The 20,400-nt window shown below is 48.9% G+C and overlaps 1 protein-coding gene across 1 annotated transcript in view; it reads right to left on the bottom strand.

The window, feature by feature from the left end:
* Positions 1-20,400, bottom strand: part of LOC139422708 (CBP80/20-dependent translation initiation factor) — a 178,843-nt gene that overhangs the window by 17,003 nt on the left and 141,440 nt on the right. Inside the window, exon 12 of the mRNA XM_071173983.1 lies at positions 15,251-15,406. Coding sequence (XP_071030084.1) covers positions 15,251-15,406 — 156 coding nt within the window. The remainder of the gene's footprint in view (positions 1-15,250; positions 15,407-20,400) is intronic.

The following is a 20,400-nucleotide window of genomic DNA, read 5'->3' as shown; positions in this document are numbered from 1 at the left end:
GTCCCCCAGGGTTGCTCCATCGAGGCTGGGCGGGGAGGTGAATGTTGTGTCTGTCTCTGAAATGGTACCCCATTTTCCTACAAAGTGCACTACTTTTGACCAGGGCCCATGGGTCATTACTTTCAGATGCAGGTTGAATCTCCTAGCTTGGCCCTGAGGGAATTACTTGGCTGCCTGCTAACAGATGGTCTGGGCCTCATCACTCCATAATGTGCCACGCTTCAGCACAGCGCCAAGCCACCGCTAAGCCCACCCTCCCTGAGCTTAGCTCCTGCAGTTTGTCAGGGAGGGTGTGTGAGAGAGAGGAGCATCAGAGAGTATAGCAAGTGGAGCATCAGACAGGATAGCGAGTGGAGCATCAGACAGGATAGCGAGTGGAGCATCAGATAGGATAGCGAGGGGAGCATCAGACATGATAGCGAGGGGAGCATCAGACAGGATAGCGAGGGGAGCAGACAGGATAGCGAGGGGAGCATCAGACAGGATAGCGAGAGGAGCATCAGACAGGATAGCGAGAGGAGCATCAGACAGGATAGCGAGAGCAGCTTCAAACAGGATAGCGAGAGCAGCTTCAAACAGGATAGCGAGGGGAGCATCAGACAGGATAGCGAGGGGAGCATCAGACAGGATAGCGAGGGGAGCATCAGACAGGATAGCGAGGGGAGCATCAGACAGGATAGCGAGGGGAGCATCAGACAGGATAGCGAGGGGAGCATCAGACAGGATAGCGAGAGCAGAATCAGACAGGATAGCGAGAGGAGCATTAGACAGGATAGCGAGGGGAGCAGAAGCTCCGTATCGTATCGTACCGTAGCTTAGTGTGTTTACTGAACAGCAGCGTACCGTAGCTTAGTGTGTTTACTGAACAGCAGCGGTTAGTGTTTGAAGCTGCTCTCACGATCCTGTCTGATGCTCCCCTTGCTATCCTGTCTGATGCTCCCCTTGCTATCCTGTCTGATGCTCCCCTCGCTATCCTGTCTGATGCTCCCCTCGCTATCCTGTCTGCTGTTCAGTAAACACACTACGATACGGTACGCTGCTGTTCAGTAAACACACTATGCTACGGTACGCTGCTGTTCAGTAAACACACTACGATTACGGTACGCTGCTGTTCAGTAAACACACTACGATACGGTAGGGCGCTGTTCAGTAAACACACTATGCTACGGTACGCTGCTGTTCAGTAAACACACTACGGTACGGTACGCTGCTGTTCAGTAAACACACTACGGTACGATACGGTACGCTGCTGTTCAGTAAACACACTACGATACGGTACACTGCTGTTCAGTAAACACACTACGATACGGTACGCTGCTGTTCAGTAAACACACTACGGTACGATACGGTACGCAGCTGTTCAGTAAACACACTACGGTACGATACGGTACGCTGCTGTTCAGTAAACACACTACGATACGGTACGCTGCTGTTCAGTAAACACACTACGATACGGTACGCTGCTGTTCAGTAAACACACTACGATACGGTACGCTGCTGTTCAGTAAACACACTACGGTACGGTACGCTGCTGTTCAGTAAACACACTACGATACGGTACGCTGCTGTTCAGTAAACACACTAATACGGTACACTGCTGTTCAGTAAACACACTACGATACGGTACGGCACGCTGCTGTTCAGTAAACACACTACGATACGGTACGCTGCTGTTCAGTAAACACACTACGATACGGTACGCTGCTGTTCAGTAAACATACTAAGCTACGGTACGCTGCTGTTCAGTAAACACACTACGATACGGTACGCTGCTGTTCAGTAAACACACTACGATACGATACGGTACTGTTCAGTAAACACACTACGATACGGTACGGTACTGTTCAGTAAACACACTACGATACGGTACGCTGCTGTTCAGTAAACACACTATGCTATGCACTATGCTACGATACGGTACGCTGCTGTTCAGTAAACATACTAAGCTACGGTACGCTGCTGTTCAGTAAACACACTACGATACGGTACGCTGCTGTTCAGTAAACACACTACGATACGATACAGTGCTGTTCAGTAAACACACTATGCTACGGTACGCTGCTGTTCAGTAAACACACTACGGTACGCTGCTGTTCAGTAAACACACTATGCTACGGTACGCTGCTGTTCAGTAAACACACTACGCTACGGTACGCTGCTGTTCAGTAAACACACTACGGTACGCTGCTGTTCAGTAAACACACTAAGCTACGGTACGCTGCTGTTCAGTAAACACACTACGCTACGGTACGGTACGCTGCTGTTCAGTAAACACACTACGATACGGTACGCTGCTGTTCAGTAAACACACTAAGCTACGGCACGCTGCTGTTCAGTAAACACACTACGGTACGCTGCTGTTCAGTAAACACACTAAGCTACGGTACGCTGCTGTTCAGTAAACACACTACGATACGGTACGGTACGCTGCTGTTCAGTAAACACACTAAGCTACGGTACGCTGCTGTTCAGTAAACACACTACGGTACGCTGCTGTTCAGTAAACACACTAAGCTACGGTACGCTGCTGTTCAGTAAACACACTACGGTACGCTGCTGTTCAGTAAACACACTAAGCTACGGTACGCTGCTGTTCAGTAAACACACTACGATACGGTACGGTACGCTGCTGTTCAGTAAACACACTATGCTACGGTACGCTGCTGTTCAGTAAACACACTATGATACGGTACGCTGCTGTTCAGTAAACACACTACGATACGGTACGGTACGCTGCTGTTCAGTAAACACACTACGATACGGTACGCTGCTGTTCAGTAAACACACTACGATACGGTACGCTGCTGTTCAGTAAACACACTACGATACGGTACGCTGCTGTTCAGTAAACACACTACGATACGATACGGTACTGCTCAGTAAACACACTACGATACGGTACGGTACTGTTCAGTAAACACACTACGATACGGTACGCTGCTGTTCAGTAAACACACTATGCTACGGTACGCTGCTGTTCAGTAAACACACTACGATACGGTACGCTGCTGTTCAGTAAACATACTAAGCTACGGTACGCTGCTGTTCAGTAAACACACTACGATACGGTACGCTGCTGTTCAGTAAACACACTACGATACGATACAGTGCTGTTCAGTAAACACACTATGCTACGGTACGCTGCTGTTCAGTAAACACACTACGGTACGCTGCTGTTCAGTAAACACACTATGCTACGGTACGCTGCTGTTCAGTAAACACACTACGGTACGCTGCTGTTCAGTAAACACACTACGCTACGGTACGCTGCTGTTCAGTAAACACACTACGCTACGGTACGCTGCTGTTCAGTAAACACACTACGGTACGCTGCTGTTCAGTAAACACACTAAGCTACGGTACGCTGCTGTTCAGTAAACACACTACGCTACGGTACGGTACGCTGCTGTTCAGTAAACACACTACGATACGGTACGCTGCTGTTCAGTAAACACACTAAGCTACGGTACGCTGCTGTTCAGTAAACACACTACGGTACGCTGCTGTTCAGTAAACACACTAAGCTACGGTACGCTGCTGTTCAGTAAACACACTACGATACGGTACGGTACGCTGCTGTTCAGTAAACACACTAAGCTACGGTACGCTGCTGTTCAGTAAACACACTACGGTACGCTGCTGTTCAGTAAACACACTAAGCTACGGTACGCTGCTGTTCAGTAAACACACTACGGTACGCTGCTGTTCAGTAAACACACTAAGCTACGGTACGCTGCTGTTCAGTAAACACACTACGATACGGTACGGTACGCTGCTGTTCAGTAAACACACTATGCTACGGTACGCTGCTGTTCAGTAAACACACTATGATACGGTACGCTGCTGTTCAGTAAACACACTACGATACGGTACGGTACGCTGCTGTTCAGTAAACACACTACGATACGGTACGCTGCTGTTCAGTAAACACACTACGATACGGTACGCTGCTGTTCAGTAAACACACTACGATACGGTACGCTGCTGTTCAGTAAACACACTACGATACGATACGGTACTGTTCAGTAAACACACTACGATACGGTACGGTACTGTTCAGTAAACACACTACAATACGGTACGCTGCTGTTCAGTAAACACACTATGCTATGCACTATGCTACGATACGGTACGCTGCTGTTCAGTAAACATACTAAGCTACGGTACGCTGCGGTTCAGTAAACACACTATGCTACGGTACGCTGCTGTTCAGTAAACACACTACGGTACGCTGCTGTTCAGTAAACACACTACGATACGGTACGGTACGCTGCTGTTCAGTAAACACACTACGATACGGTACGCTGCTGTTCAGTAAACACACTACGATACGGTACGCTGCTGTTCAGTAAACACACTATGATACGGTACGCTGCTGTTCAGTAAACACACTACGATACGGTACGCTGCTGTTCAGTAAACACACTACGATACGGTACGCTGCTGTTCAGTAAACACACTACGGTACGCTGCTGTTCAGTAAACACACTACGATACGGTACGGTACGCTGCTGTTCAGTAAACACACTACGATACGGTACGCTGCTGTTCAGTAAACACACTACGCTACGGTACGCTGCTGTTCAATAAACACACTACGATACGGTACGCTGCTGTTCAGTAAACACACTATGCTACGGTACGCTGCTGTTCAGTAAACACACTATGCTACGGTACGCTGCTGTTCAGTAAACACACTAAGCTACGGTACGCTGCTGTTCAGTAAACACACTACGATACGGTACGCTGCTGTTCAGTAAACACACTACGGTACGATACGCTGCTGTTCAGTAAACACACTATGCTACGGTACGCTGCTGTTCAGTAAACACACTACGATACAGTACACTGCTGTTCAGTAAACACACTATGGTACGATACGGTACACTGCTGTTCAGTAAACACACTACGATACGGTACGCTGCTGTTCAGTAAACACACTATGCTACGGTACGCTGCTGTTCAGTAAACACACTACGGTACGCTGCTGTTCAGTAAACACACTATGCTACGGTACGCTGCTGTTCAGTAAACACACTATGCTATGCACTATGCTACGGTACGCTGCTGTTCAGTAAACACACTATGCTACGGTACGGTACGCTGCTGTTCAGTAAACACACTATGCTACGGTACGCTGCTGTTCAGTAAACACATTTTGGATCAAAATATTATAAACGGTGCAATTTGAACAAGAGTTCTTCCATTGGCCATTTTCATACGTGTTGTAGGACTAGAGGTCCTTGACCGTTTGGGTCCCGCAGCTTATAAAGGCTTCATAAACACTACATAAATGCTTTACAAATCTATAACCGTATGTCATGCTTTAAAAACACCACATAAATGCTTTACAAATCTATAACCATATGTCATGCTTCATAAACACTACATAAATGCTTTACAAATCTATAACTGTATGTCATGCTTTATAAACACGACATAAATGCTTTACAAATCTATAACTGTATGTCATGCTTTATAAAGGACTCATAAATGTGGCATAACTGTGTGACATAAACCTGTGACATAAACCTAATCTACAATGTAGAAAATAGTGAAATGAAGACAAATCCTTGAATGAGTAGGTGTCCAAACTTTTGACTGGTACTGTATATACACACTGACCGCCTGCAGTACCTCCACGCAGACCCAATGTTGAATATACCTGGTCTAGAAGTTAAGAATGCTAAGTGACCATGAAGCAGAAAGTTCCAACCTTGAAAATGTATGGATTGATTAAATTTAGCAAGTTACTAAATGAAGCGTTGTGTCAACAGGTTTCTTAGAATGTTGTGGGAAAACACCCCAGAGTTGACTATAAATCAAAATATCTATTACTTTTAGATTCAAAAGTAACTGAGCAACTGCACTACAAGGGTTTACTGTCATACCAGTTTCCCAGTTGGGTCTATCAGACAGCAGACTTCAGCTGCTGGAGGGCATGTGATCACTATGTTCATGTGTGAGATGAATTCTAGGAAGGATTCCTGGTGAACTGCAGTATTTACTGAAGGCTTGTCATTCCTAGAATGTGCATCAGTGGGACTGGGGATGTAAGCTGAGACATCCCACATAATGACACCCCTGGAGACGCACTACACTGACGGTTGCCAGGCTCTAACGTTACTGACACCACAGCCAAACCTGCATAAGTGGCACAATCCCTCAACCACCCCCACCCCTCCCACTCCCCCAGTCCCACCTCCTTTCCCAGGAACACTGAGAACTCCCAGACGTCCACAAACATTCCGACATCATCCATTATGGCATTGCCACTTCCCGGCCTGTGCCCTTTATTCTCATTGGGAGGCTTTTCCTAGTTATACGTAGCAATACCACAAACACATATCATTCATTCCTTCACATCATTCAATCAAACAAGGCATAGCATTTTCTTAACTTTTATAATTGTGGTTTGTGAGGCAGTTCCACCTAAAGTCCTCTTCGAAGACCATCCATTCACACCCCATCATTCATACCTGGATTTAAATACATAATACTATACACCTGTCATGTTTTTTTAGTACCTCCAGAAACACACATAAACCTGCTCTACCAGTCCATAGACAGCCAAGAATATATAGGCTACATCACACCAGGCCTGCATTTGTGCGAGTGTAATATGTAATCTGACTGACGTCAGCCAGACCCGTGTCTACTGCAACCTGGAGCGTTGCGCTAACAGCTGTCAGCCAGACCAGTGACAGCATGTTGCTCTAACAGCCCTCAGCCAGACCAGTGACAGCATGTTGCTCTAACAGCCCTCAGCCAGACCAGTGACAGCATGTTGCTCTAACAGCTGTCAGCCAGACCAGTGACAGCATGTTGCTCTAACAGCCCTCAGCCAGACCAGTGACAGCATGTTGCTCTAACAGCCCTCAGCCAGACCAGTGGCAGCATGTTGCTCTAACAGCCCTCAGCCAGACCAGTGACAGCATGTTGCTCTAACAGCCCTCAGCCAGACCAGTGACAGCATGTTGCTCTAACAGCCCTCAGCCAGACCAGTGACAGCATGTTGCTCTAACAGCCCTCAGCCAGACCAGTGACAGCATGTTGCTCTAACAGCCCTCAGCCAGACCAGTGGCAGCATGTTGCTCTAACAGCCCTCAGCCAGACCAGTGACAGCATGTTGCTCTAACAGCCCTCAGCCAGACCAGTGACAGCATGTTGCTCTAACAGCCCTCAGCCAGACCAGTGACAGCATGTTGCTCTAACAGCCCTCAGCCAGACCAGTGACAGCATGTTGCTCTAACAGCCCTCAGCCAGACCAGTGACAGCATGTTGCTCTAACAGCCCTCAGCCAGACCAGTGACAGCATGTTGCTCTAACAGCCCTCAGCCAGACCAGTGGCAGCATGTTGCTCAAGACAATGATCCAAAACACACACAGTCTACATGAAAATGGCTAAAAATCTACAAATTAAGTCCAGACCTAATCTAATCCCAATTGAGATGTTGTGGCAGGACTTTAAACGAGTAGTTCATGGTTGAAAACCCACAAATGTCACTGAGTTACAGCAGTTCTGCATGGAAGAGAGGGACAAAATTCCTCCACAGAGACGTGAGATCAACAACTACAGGAAGAGTTTGGTTGGAGTCGTTGCAGCTTAAGGAGTCACAACCAGTTATTGACTGTAAAGGGGGTAATTACTTTTCACACAGGGGAATTTGGTGTTGCATAACTTTGTTAATTAAAGAAATTAATCAATACATTTTTTGTGTTATTTGTAAACTCAGGTTCCCTTTATCTAATATTCGGTTTTATTGAAGATCTGATAACATTCAGTATCAAAAATATGCAAAAATAGAGAAAATCAGAAAGGGGGAAAATACTTCTTGTCAGCACTATATCAAAACAAATATCTAACAAAGGGAAATGATTTCATGTTCTTTAGTGAATAGTCAAAATAATCCAGAGTCCTCTATACAGTAAAGGTCCTCTGTGTCCTCCAGCCTGCTCCCAGTGTCCTCTAGGTCATCTGTGTCCTCCAGCCTGCTCCCAGTGTCTTCTAGGTGCTGTGTCCTCCAGCCTGCTCCCAGTGTCCTCTAGGTCATCTGTGTCCTCCAGCCTGCTCCCAGTGTCTTCTAGGTGCTGTGTCCTCCAGCCTGCTCCCAGTGTCCTCTAGGTCATCTGTGTCCTCCAGCCTGCTCCCAGTGTCCTCAAGGTCACCTGTGTCCTCCAGCCTGCTCCCAGTGTCCTCTAGGTGCTGTGTCCTCCAGCCTGCTCCCAGTGTCCTCTAGGTCATCTGTGTCCTCCAGCCTGCTCCCAGTGTCCTCAAGGTCGCCTGTGTCCTCCAGCCTGCTCCCAGTGTCCTCTAGGTGCTGTGTCCTCCAGCCTGCTCCCAGTGTCCTCTAGGTCATCTGTGTCCTCCAGCCTGCTCCCAGTGTCCTCTAGGTCATCTGTGTCATCCAGCCTGCTCCCAGTGTCCTCTAGGTGCTGTGTCCTCCAGCCTGCTCCCAGTGTCCTCTAGGTCATCTGTGTCCTCCAGCCTGCTCCCAGTGTCCTCTAGGTCCTCTGTGTCCTCCAGCATGCTCCCAGTGTCATCTAGGTCCTTTGTGTCCTCCAGCCTGCTCCAAGTGTCCTCTAGGTGCCGTGTCCTCCAGCCTGCTCCCAGTGTCCGCTAGGTCCTCTAGCCTGCTCCCAGTGTCCTCTAGGTGCTGTGTCCTCCAGCCTGCTCCCAGTGTCCTCTAGGTCATCTGTGTCCTCCAGCCTGCTCCCAGTGTCCTCTAGGTCATCTGTATCCTCCAGCCTGCTCCCAGTGTCCTCTAGGTCCTCTGTGTCCTCCAGCCTGCTCCCACTGTCCTCTAGGTGATCTGTGTCCTCCAGCCTGCTCCCAGTGACCTCTAGGTCCTCCAGCCTGCTCCCAGTGTCCTCTAGGTCCTCCAGCCTGCTCTCAGTGTCCTCTAGGTGCTGTGTCCTCCAGCCTGCTCCCAGTGTCCACTAGGTGCTGTGTCCTCCAGCCTGCTCCCAGTGTCCTCTAGGTCATCTGTGTCCTCCAGCCTGCTCCCAGTGTCCTCTAGGTCATCTGTGTCCTCCAGCCTGCTCCCAGTCCCCTTTACGTCCTCCAGCCTGATCCCAGTGTCCTCTAGGTGCTCTGTGTCCTCCAGCCTGATTCCAGTGTCCTCCAGGTGCTCTGTGTCCTCCAGCCTGATCCCAGCGTCCTCTAGGTGCTCGGTGTCCTCCAGCCTGATCCCAGTGTCCTCTAGGTCCTCCAGCCTGATCCCAGCGTACTCTAGGTGCTCTGTCCTCCAGCTTGCTCCCAGTGTCCTCTAGGTCCTCCAGCCTGATCCCAGCGTCCTCTAGGTGCTCCGTCCTCCAGCCTGCTCCCAGTGTCCTCTAGGTCCTCCAGCCTGCTCCCAGTGTCCTCTAGGTCCTCCAGCCTGCTCACAGTGTCCACTAGGTGCTGTGTCCTCAAGCCTGCTCCCAGTGTCCTCTAGGTCATCTGTGTCCTCCAGCCAGCTCCCAGTGTCCTCTAGGTCATCTGTGTCCTCCAGCCTGCTCCCAGTCCCCTTTGCGTCCTCCAGCCTGATTCCAGTGTCCTCTAGGTGCTCTGTGTCCTCCAGCCTGATCCCAGTGTCCTCTAGGTGCTCTGTGTCCTCCAGCCTGATCCCAGTGTCCTCTAGGTGCTCTGTGTCCTCCAGCCTGATCCCAGTGCCCTCTAGGTCCTCCAGCCTGATCCCAGCGTCCTCTAGGTGCTCGGTGTCGTCCAGCCTACTCCCAGTGTCCTCTAGGTCCTCCAGCCTGATCCCAGTGTCCTCCAGGTGCTCTGTGTCCTCCAGCCTGATCCCAGCGTCCTCTAGGTGCTCGGTGTCCTCCAGCCTGATCCCAGTGTCCTCTAGGTCCTCCAGCCTGATCCCAGCGTACTCTAGGTGCTCTGTCCTCCAGCTTGCTCCCAGTGTCCTCTAGGTCCTCCAGCCTGATCCCAGCGTCCTCTAGGTGCTCCGTCCTCCAGCCTGCTCCCAGTGTCCTCTAGGTCCTCCAGCCTGCTCACAGTGTCCACTAGGTGCTGTGTCCTCCAGCCTGCTCCCAGTGTCCTCTAGGTCATCTGTGTCCTCCAGCCTGCTCCCAGTGTCCTCTAGGTCATCTGTGTCCTCCAGCCTGCTCACAGTCCCCTTTACGTCCTCCAGCCTGATCCCAGTGTCCTCTAGGTGCTCTGTGTCCTCCAGCCTGATCCCAGTGTCCTCTAGGTGCTCTGTGTCCTCCAGCCTGATCCCAGTGTCCTCTAGGTCCTCCAGCCTGATCCCAGCGTCCTCTAGGTGCTCGGTGTCGTCCAGCCTACTCCCAGTGTCCTCTAGGTCCTCCAGCCTGATCCCAGTGTCCTCCAGGTGCTCTGTGTCCTCCAGCCTGATCCCAGCGTCCTCTAGGTGCTCGGTGTCCTCCAGCCTGATCCCAGTGTCCTCTAGGTCCTCCAGCCTGATCCCAGCGTACTCTAGGTGCTCTGTCCTCCAGCTTGCTCCCAGTGTCCTGTAGGTCCTCCAGCCTGATCCCAGCGTCCTCTAGGTGCTCCGTCCTCCAGCCTGCTCCCAGTGTCCTCTAGGTCCTCCAGACTGCTCCCAGTGTCCTCTAGGTCCTCCAGCCTGCTCCCAGTGTCCTCTATGTCCTCCAGCCTGATCCCAGTGTCCTCTAGGTCCTCCAGCCTGATCCCAGCGTCCTCTAGGTGCTCGGTGTCGTCCAGCCTACTCACAGTGTCCTCTAGGTCCTCCAGCCTGATCCCAGTGTCCTCCAGGTGCTCTGTGTCCTCCAGCCTGATCCCAGTGTCCTCTAGGTGCTCGGTGTCCTCCAGCCTGATCCCAGTGTCCTCTAGGTCCTCCAGCCTGATCCCAGCGTACTCTAGGTGCTCTGTCCTCCAGCTTGCTCCCAGTGTCCTCTAGGTCCTCCAGCCTGATCCCAGCGTCCTCTAGGTGCTCCGTCCTCCAGCCTGCTCCCAGTGTCCTCTAGGTCCTCCAGCCTGCTCCCAGTGTCCTCTAGGTCCTCCAGCCTGATCCCAGTGTCCTCTAGGTCCTCCAGCCTGATCCAAGTGTCCTCTAGGTCCTCCAGCCTGATCCCAGTGTCCTCTAGGTCCTCCAGCCTGATCCCAGCGTCCTCTAGGTGCTCTGTCCTCCAGCCTGCTCCCAGTGTTCTCTAGGTCCTCCAGCCTGCTCCCAGTGTCCTCTAGGTCCTCCAGCCTGATCCCAGCGTCCTCTAGGTGCTCCGTCCTCCAGCCTGCTCCCAGTGTCCTCTAGGTCCTCCAGCCTGCTCCCAGTGTCCTCTAGGTCCTCCAGCCTGCTCACAGTGTCCACTAGGTGCTGTGTCCTCCAGCCTGCTCCCAGTGTCCTCTAGGTCATCTGTGTCCTCCAGCCTGCTCCCAGTGTCCTCTAGGTCATCTGTGTCATCCAGCCTGCTCCCAGTCCCATTTACGTCCTCCAGCCTGATCCCAGTGTCCTCTAGGTGCTCTGTGTCCTCCAGCCTGATTCCAGTGTCCTCTAGGTTCTCTGTGTCCTCCAGCCTGATCCCAGTGTCCTCTAGGTGCTCTGTGTCCTCCAGCCTGATTCCAGTGTCCTCTAGGTTCTCTGTGTCCTCCAGCCTGATCCCAGTGTCCTCTAGGTGCTCTGTGTCCTCCAGCCTGATCCCAGTGTCCTCTAGGTCCTCCAGCCTGATCCCAGCGTCCTCTAGGTGCTCGGTGTCGTCCAGCCTACTCCCAGTGTCCTCTAGGTCCTCCAGCCTGATCCCAGTGTCCTCCAGGTGCTCTGTGTCCTCCAGCCTGATCCCAGCGTCCTCTAGGTGCTCGGTGTCCTCCAGCCTGATCCCAGTGTCCTCTAGGTCCTCCAGCCTGATCCCAGCGTACTCTAGGTGCTCTGTCCTCCAGCTTGCTCCCAGTGTCCTCTAGGTCCTCCAGCCTGATCCCAGCGTCCTCTAGGTGCTCCGTCCTCCAGCCTGCTCCCAGTGTCCTCTAGGTCCTCCAGCCTGCTCCCAGTGTCCTCTAGGTCCTCCAGCCTGCTCACAGTGTCCACAAGGTGCTGTGTCCTCCAGCCTGCTCCCAGTGTCCTCTAGGTCATCTGTGTCCTCCAGCCTGCTCCCAGTCCCCTTTACGTCCTCCAGCCTGATCCCAGTGTCCTCTAGGTGCTCTGTGTCCTCCAGCCTGATTCCAGTGTCCTCTAGGTGCTCTGTGTCCTCCAGCCTGATCCCAGTGTCCTCTAGGTGCTCTGTGTCCTCCAGCCTGATCCCAGTGTCCTCCAGGTGCTCTGTGTCCTCCAGCCTGATCCCAGCGTCCTCTAGGTGCTCGGTGTCCTCCAGCCTGATCCCAGTGTCCTCTAGGTCCTCCAGCCTGATCCCAGCGTACTCTAGGTGCTCTGTCCTCCAGCTTGCTCCCAGTGTCCTCTAGGTCCTCCAGCCTGATCCCAGTGTCCTCTAGGTCCTCCAGACTGCTCCCAGTGTCCTCTAGGTCCTCCAGCCTGATCCCAGCGTACTCTAGGTGCTCTGTCCTCCAGCTTGCTCCCAGTGTCCTCTAGGTCCTCCAGCCTGCTCCCAGTGTCCTCTAGGTCCTCCAGACTGCTCCCAGTGTCCTCTAGGTCCTCCAGCCTGCTCCCAGTGTCCTCTAGGTCCTCCAGCCTGATCCCAGTGTCCTCTAGGTCCTCCAGCCTGATCCCAGCGTCCTCTAGGTGCTCGGTGTCGTCCAGCCTACTCCCAGTGTCCTCTAGGTCCTCCAGCCTGATCCCAGTGTCCTCCAGGTGCTCTGTGTCCTCCAGCCTGATCCCAGCGTCCTCTAGGTGCTCTGTGTCCTCCAGCCTGATCCCAGTGTCCTCTAGGTCCTCCAGCCTGATCCCAGCGTACTCTAGGTGCTCTGTCCTCCAGCTTGCTCCCAGTGTCCTCTAGGTCCTCCAGCCTGATCCCAGCGTCCTCTAGGTGCTCCGTCCTCCAGCCTGCTCCCAGTGTCCTCTAGGTCCTCCAGCCTGCTCCCAGTGTCCTCTAGGTCCTCCAGCCTGATCCCAGTGTCCTCTAGGTCCTCCAGCCTGATCCCAGTGTCCTCTTGGTCCTCCAGGCTGATCCCAGCGTCCTCTAGGTGCTCTGTCCTCCAGCCTGCTCCCAGTGTTCTCTAGGTCCTCCAGCCTGCTCCCAGTGTCCTCTAGGTTCTCCAGCCTGATCCCAGTGTCCCTCCGTGTAACCCAGTATAATGGTAATAATACAGAGTATAGGAATGTGAGAGGTGTGCCTGCCTGCCTCCCTCCCTGTCATTGTTTAACAGCCGTACAGTCTATGGAAGTGTTAGATTGCCTTGCTCCATGGGGAGTACCAGGCTGGCACATGTGTGTGTGTGTGTGTGTGGGGGGGGGGGGCAGGCTCCCTGTTGTGTGACCTTGTATGAACAGTAGAAGTGGGAGGTACAGCCTACACCTCTGTTCATCTCACGCTCCCACTCTCTCGCAGGCGTGTGCGAGTGACAGTCGCTGTAATGTCACTCCTCTGCAGAAAAGAGAGAAGCCTGACAGACTCGAGGTCGGCAACAGCAGGCTACTGTTTTTTTATTTGCCCCAAAAATATTTTTGTAAAAAATAAAAAAAATCTAAATTGTAAATTTGTTTAAATACTAAAATCAGCAGAAATTCAGCTAAAATGACTTTAGTTTAGGAAATCTGTTCCCAAATATTCCCCAAAATAAAAAGAGACTTATGTATCAATGTAATCAAGGTATAATGATTTTCCGGGCCCCTGACCCTCTCGCTCCAACAAAAATCATCCTGCAGCTGAATCTAGTTGCCTACCCCTGGTCTAGAGGAAGACCACGGCTGTCACTGCCTGAAGTGCAGCAAAATAGATAGACTACTCACTGGAACCCGGATGGATGGGTGTGTGTGTGTGTGTGTGTGTGTGTGTGTGTGTGTGTGTGTGTGTGTAGTGCAGTGCATTCAGAAAGTATTCAGACCCAGTGACTTTTTCCACATGTTGTTACATTGCAGCCTTATTCTAAAAATAGATTCAATTGTTTTTTTCTGAATACTTTTTCCGAATGCACTGTATCTACACGAATGGCTGGATATAGGATGTCACCATGGAAACCAGATAAACACATCTTGCATCACTGAGATACTGAGAGGGGGAGTACTCGCAGGGAGGGAGGCAGGCAGAGAAGCAGCTCTTTCTCCTCACACTAGCGCCCCCCACCATAACATGTTACTGTATCACTGGCTAGAAGAAGGAATACGGAGGAAAATTACTAGCCTGGAACCCAGATCTGTTTTGTACAGTCTTTCACAACACCTACGGTCAATTGTTTGACATGACATCAACTAGAAGTTGGCTATACTGCAGAAACAGATCTGGGTCCAGGTTATGATAGGCTAAATGCTGTACTGTCTTGGTGGCTTCTCTGGTAATTGATTTCATGCTAACCATTCATCTAAACCCTCCCATGCTCCACTCACTGTTTTGACCACTTCTGCTTTCTCTCCCGGATAAGCCCCAGTTTATTACCGCGTCTGTCTGCGGTCTCTGGTTCCTATGGAAACGGTCTGAGCCAATGTGACAGACCTCCTCCGCTGATGGAAATTGGAACTCTGAGGTGAGGCAGGTGTTACCGGAATCATCTTCCCCCCTTAGTTTTTTCCCCCCAATTACCCAGAGTACTATGCTGTGCTGCGGCATTGACGGACGGATGGGGGGGTCTTCTGAATAAGGATGCTTTGTTATCGTAGTGGCTGGTAGTAGGCTGGTTGAGGATATATCCACATAGCATGTGTGACACATCCAGTCACAGAGAGACAACCGAGTCTGTTCCAATATCCACACTAGAAATCATTTCTGGCCTATAAGTGGTACTGCTAGAGTGGATATAAGAAGATATCCAACATTATAGATTGTAGATTAGATGGCTACATAGTTGAGCAGAGGTGGAATGTCCGTGGGTGTGTGTATTTACACGGGACAAACCAACACCCTAAACGGTTCTCCAGGTGGAGGTGTGTTAGTGTAGTGGTAGACAGGTGGAGTTGTGTTAGTGTAGTGGTAGACAGGTGGAGTTGTGTTAGTGTAGTGGTAGACAGGTGGAGGTGTGTTAGTGTAGTGGTAGACAGGTGGAGTTGTGTTAGTGTAGTGGTAGACAGGTGGAGGTGTGTTAGTGTAGTGGTAGACAGTTGGAGGTGTGTTAGTGTAGTGGTAGACAGGTGGCTGTGTGTAGGGAACAGGGAACTCACCTCTCGGAGACAGGTGTATATAGGACAGACCAACACCCTAAACGGTTCTCCAGGTGGAGGTGTGTAGGGAACAGAGAACTCACCTCTCGGAGACAGGTGTAGATAGGACAGACCAACACCCTAAACGGTTCTCCAGCGCTGGACCTCATGGTTCCAAAAACCTCACACAGGAAGGTGATGAATCCCAACCAAAGCTCCACGTCAGACGCCTGCAGCTCCACCCGACGAGAAAAGTCCTTCTGCAGAGGACAGCGAGAGGGGTGAATAACATATTAGCATAATGTAAAACCAGGTTCTCCTCAGAAAAGTCCTTCTGCAGAGGACAGCGAGAGGGGTGAATAACATATTAGCATAATGTAAAACCAGGTTCTCCTCAGAAAAGTCCTTCTGCAGAGGACAGCGAGAGGGGTGAATAACATATTAGCATAATGTAAAACCAGGTTCTCCTCAGAAAAGTCCTTCTGCAGAGGACAGCGAGAGGGGTGAATAACATATTAGCATAATGTAAAACCAGGTTCTCCTCAGAAAAGTCCTTCAGAGGACAGCGAGAGGGGTGAATAACATATTAGCATAATGTAAAACCAGGTTCTCCTCAGAAAAGTCCTTCTGCAGAGGACAGCGAGAGGGGTGAATAACATATTAGCATAATGTAAAACCAGGTTCTCCTCAGAAAAGTCCTTCTGCAGTGGACTGCGAAAGTGGTGAATAACATATTAGCATAATGTAAAACCAGGTTCTCCTCAGAAAAGTCCTTCTGCAGAGGACAGCGAGAGGGGTGAATAACATATTAGCATAATGTAAAACCAGGTTCTCCTCAGAAAAGTCGTTCAGAGGACAGCGAGAGGGGTGAATAAGATATTAGCATAATGTAAAACCAGGTTCTCCTCAGAAAAGTCCTTCTGCAGAGGACAGCGAAAGGGGTGAATAACATATTAGCATAATGTAAAACCAGGTTCTCCTCAGAAAAGTCCTTCAGAGGACAGCGAAAGGGGTGAATAACATATTAGCATAATGTAAAATCAGGTTCTCCTCAGGAAAGTCCTTCAGAGGACAGCGAGAGGGGTGAATACTAGAGGTCGACCGATTATGATTTTTCAAAGCCGATACCGATTATTGGATTTTTAAAAATGTATTTGTAATAATGACAATTACAACAATACTGAATGAACACTTATTTTAACTTAATATAATACATCAATAAAAATCAATTTAGCCTCAAATAAATAATGAAACATGTTCAATTTGGTTTAAATAATGCAAAAACACAGTGTTGGAGAAGTAAAAGTGCAATATGTGCCATGTAAGAAAGCTAACGTTTCAGTTCCTTGCTCAGAACATGAGAACATATGAAAATTGGTGGTTCCTTTTAACATGAGTCTTCAATATTCTCAGGTAAGAAGTTTTAGGTTGTCGTTAATATAGTATTTATAGGACTATTTCTCTCTATACCATTTGTATTTCATATACCTTTGACTATTGGATGTTCTTATAGGCACTTTAGTGTTGCCAGTGTAACAGTATAGCTTCCGTTCCTCTCCTCGCCCCTACCTGGGCTCGAACCAGGAACAAAACGACAACAGCCACCCTCAAAGCAGTGTTATCCATCGCTTCACAAAAGCCGCGGCCCTTGCAGAGCAAGGGGAATAACTACTCCAAGTCTCAGGGCGAGTGACGTTTGAAACGCTATTAGCGCACACCCAGCTAACTAGCTAGCCATTTCACATTGGTTACACCAGCCATTAGGCTGATAGGCTTGAAGTCATAAACAGCGCTGTGCTTGCGAAGAGCTGCTGGCAAAACTGTTTGAATGAATGATTACGAGCCTGCTGCTGCCTACCATCGCTCAGTCAGACTGCTCTATCAAATCATAGACTTAGTTATAACATAATAACACACAGAAAGGCATTAGGTCATTAATATGGTCGAATCCAGAAACTATCATCTCAAAAACAAAACGTTTATTCTTTCAGTGAAATACGGAACCATTACGTATTTTATCTAACGGGTGGCATCCCTAAGTCTAAATATTGCTGTTACATTACATAACCTTCAATGTTATGTCATAATTACGTAAAATGCTGGCAAATTAGTTTGCAACGAGCCAGGCTGCCCAAACTGTTGCATATACCCTGACTCTGCGTGCAATGAACACAAGAGAAGTGACACAATTTCACCTGGTTAATATTGCCTGCTAACCTGGATTTCTTTTAGCTAAATATGTAGGTTTAAAAATATATACTTCTGTGTATTGATTTTAAGAAAGGCATTGGTGTTTACGGTTAGGTACAGTCGTTCAACGATTGTGCTCTTTTCGCAAATGCGCTTTTGTTAAATCATCCCCCAGCGTTGCATCGATTATATGCAGCACAGGACACGCTAGATAAACGAGTAATATCATGATGTATTGTTGTCTCTACCTTCTTGCCCTTTGTGCTGTTGTCTGTGCCCAATAATGTTTGTACCATGCTTAGTCCTGCTACCATGTTGTGTTGCTACCATGTTACTGTCATGTGTTGCTACCATGCCGTGAAGTTACGTGTTGCTGCCTTGCTATGTTGTCATCTTAGGTCTCTCTTTATGTCGTGTTGTATTGTCTATCGTCCAATATTTTAATCGAGCCCATGTCTCCGCAGGAGGCCTTAGTTGTAAATAAGAATTTGTTCTTAACTGACTTGCCTAAAACTGGGTCTTGGAATGAATGATTCCTCCATAGAAAGGGCAACATGGAAGCCACACATACGCCCAGGTAGTGAGCGGGCAAACAGTCCCAACCCCCACTCTCACACTCGCCGAAGCCAATGGCATGTACCAGATGCTCAGCAGGCTCTGCTCACACTTACTGGCCTGAGGCCAAACCACGACCAACAACATTGGACACTCTATGGAACAAAAAGCCTTCACTATATTATCCTGGAATATCCAAGGCCTGAGGTCATCTGCCTTTGGCCTAAAGAGCAGAAACCCGGACCAAAGAAATCGGTAATACAGACATTGTCATCCTGCAAGAAACCTGGTATAGAGGAGACGGACCCACTGGTTGCCCTCTAGGTTACAGAGAGCTGGTAGTCCCATCCACCAAACTACCAGGTGTGAAACAGGGAAGGGACTCAGGGGGTATGCTAATTTGGTATAGAGCAGACCTAACTCACTCCATTAAATTAATCAAAACAGGAACATTTTACATTTGGCTAGAAATTCAAAAGGAAATTATCCTAACAGAGAAAAATGTCCTCCTGTGTGCTACCTATATCCCCCCACTAGAATCCCCATATTTTAATGAAGACAGCTTCTCCATCCTGGAGGGGGAAATCAATCATTTCCAGGCCCAGGGACATGTACTAGTCTGTGGCGACCAGAACCGGACAAGAACCTGACACCCTAAGCACACAGGGGGACAAACACCTGCCTGGAGGTGACAGCATTCCCTCCCACATATGCCCCCCTAGGCACAACTATGACAACATAACCAACAAAAACGGGTCACAACTCCTGCAGCTCTGTCGCACGCTGGGTATGTACATAGTCAACGGTAGGCTTCGAGGGGACTCCTATGGTAGGTACACCTATAGCTCATCTCTTGGCAGTAGTACTGTAGACTACTTTATCACCGACCTCAACCCAGAGTCTCTCAGAGCGTTCACAGTCAGCCCACTGACACCCCTATCAGACCACAGCAAAATCACAGTCTACTTAAACAGAGCAATAATCAATCATGAGGCATCAAAGCCAAAGGAACTGAGTAACATTAAGAAATGCTATAGATGGAAGGAATGCAGTTTGGAAACCTACCAAAAAACAATTAGGCAACAACAAATTCAATCCCTTTTAGACAATTTCCTGGGTAAAACGTTCCGCTGTAATAGTGAAGGTGTAAACTTGGCAGTAGAAAATCTTAACAGTATATTTGACCTCTCAGCTTCCCTATCAAATCTAAAAATCTCAAATAGAAAACCGAAGAAAATTAACAATAATGACAAATGGTTTGATGAAGAATGCAAAAATCTAAGAAAAAAATTGAGAAACCTGTCCAACCAAAAACATAGAGACCCGGAAAACCTGAGTCTACGCCTTCACTATGGTGAATCACTAAAACAATACAGAAATACACTACGGAAAAAGAAGGAACAGCATGTCAGAAATCAGCTCAATGCAATTGAAGAATCCATAGACTCTAACCACTTCTGGGAAAATTGGAAAACACTAAACAAACAACAACAAGAAGAATTATCTATCCAAAATGGAGATGTATGGGTAAACCACTTCTCCAATATTTTTGGCTCTATAACAAAGAATAAAGAGCAAAAACATATACATGATCAAATACAGATCTTAGAATCATCTATTAAAGACTACCAGAACCCACTGGATTATCCAATTACATTGAATGAGTTACAGGACAAAATAAAAACCCTCCAACCCAAAAAGGCCTGTGGTGTTGATGGTATCCTCAATGAAATGATCAAATATACAGACAACAAATTCCAATTGGCTATACTAAAACTCTTTAACATCATACTTAGCTCTGGCATCTTCCCCAATATTTGGAACCAAGGACTGATCACCCCAATCCACAAAAGTGGAGACAAATTTGACCCCAATAACTACCGTGGAATATGTGTCAACAGTAACCTTGGGAAAATCCTCTGCATTATTATTAACAGCAGACTCGTACATTTCCTCAATGAAAACAATGTACTGAGCAAATGTCAAATTGGCTTTTTACCAAATTACCGTACAACAGACCATGTATTCACCCTGCACACCCTAATTGACAACCAAACAAACCAAAACAAAGGCAAAGTCTTCTCATGCTTTGTTGATTTCAAAAAAGCCTTCGACTCAATCTGGCATGAGGGTCTGCTATACAAACTGATGGAAAGTGGTGTTGGGGGTAAAACATACGACATTATAAAATCCATGTACACAAACAACAAGTGTGCGGTTAAAATTGGCAAAAAACACACACATTTCTTCACACAGGGTCGTGGGGTTAGACAGGGATGCAGCTTAAGCCCCACCCTCTTCAACATATTTATCAACGAATTGGCGCGGGCACTAGAAAAGTCTGCAGCACCCGGCCTCCCCCTGCTAGAATCCGAAGTCAAATGTCTGCTGTTTGCCGATGATCTGGTGCTTCTGTCACCAACCAAGGAGGGCCTACAGCAGCACCTAGATCTTATGCACAGATTCTGTCAGACCTGGGCCCTGACAGTAAATCTCAGTAAGACCAAAA

The sequence above is a fragment of the Oncorhynchus clarkii genome, chromosome 12 (genome assembly GCF_045791955.1).
Source record: "Oncorhynchus clarkii lewisi isolate Uvic-CL-2024 chromosome 12, UVic_Ocla_1.0, whole genome shotgun sequence".
NCBI classification, from domain to species: domain Eukaryota; kingdom Metazoa; phylum Chordata; class Actinopteri; order Salmoniformes; family Salmonidae; genus Oncorhynchus; species Oncorhynchus clarkii.
This window is presented reverse-complemented; position numbering and strand designations above follow the sequence as displayed.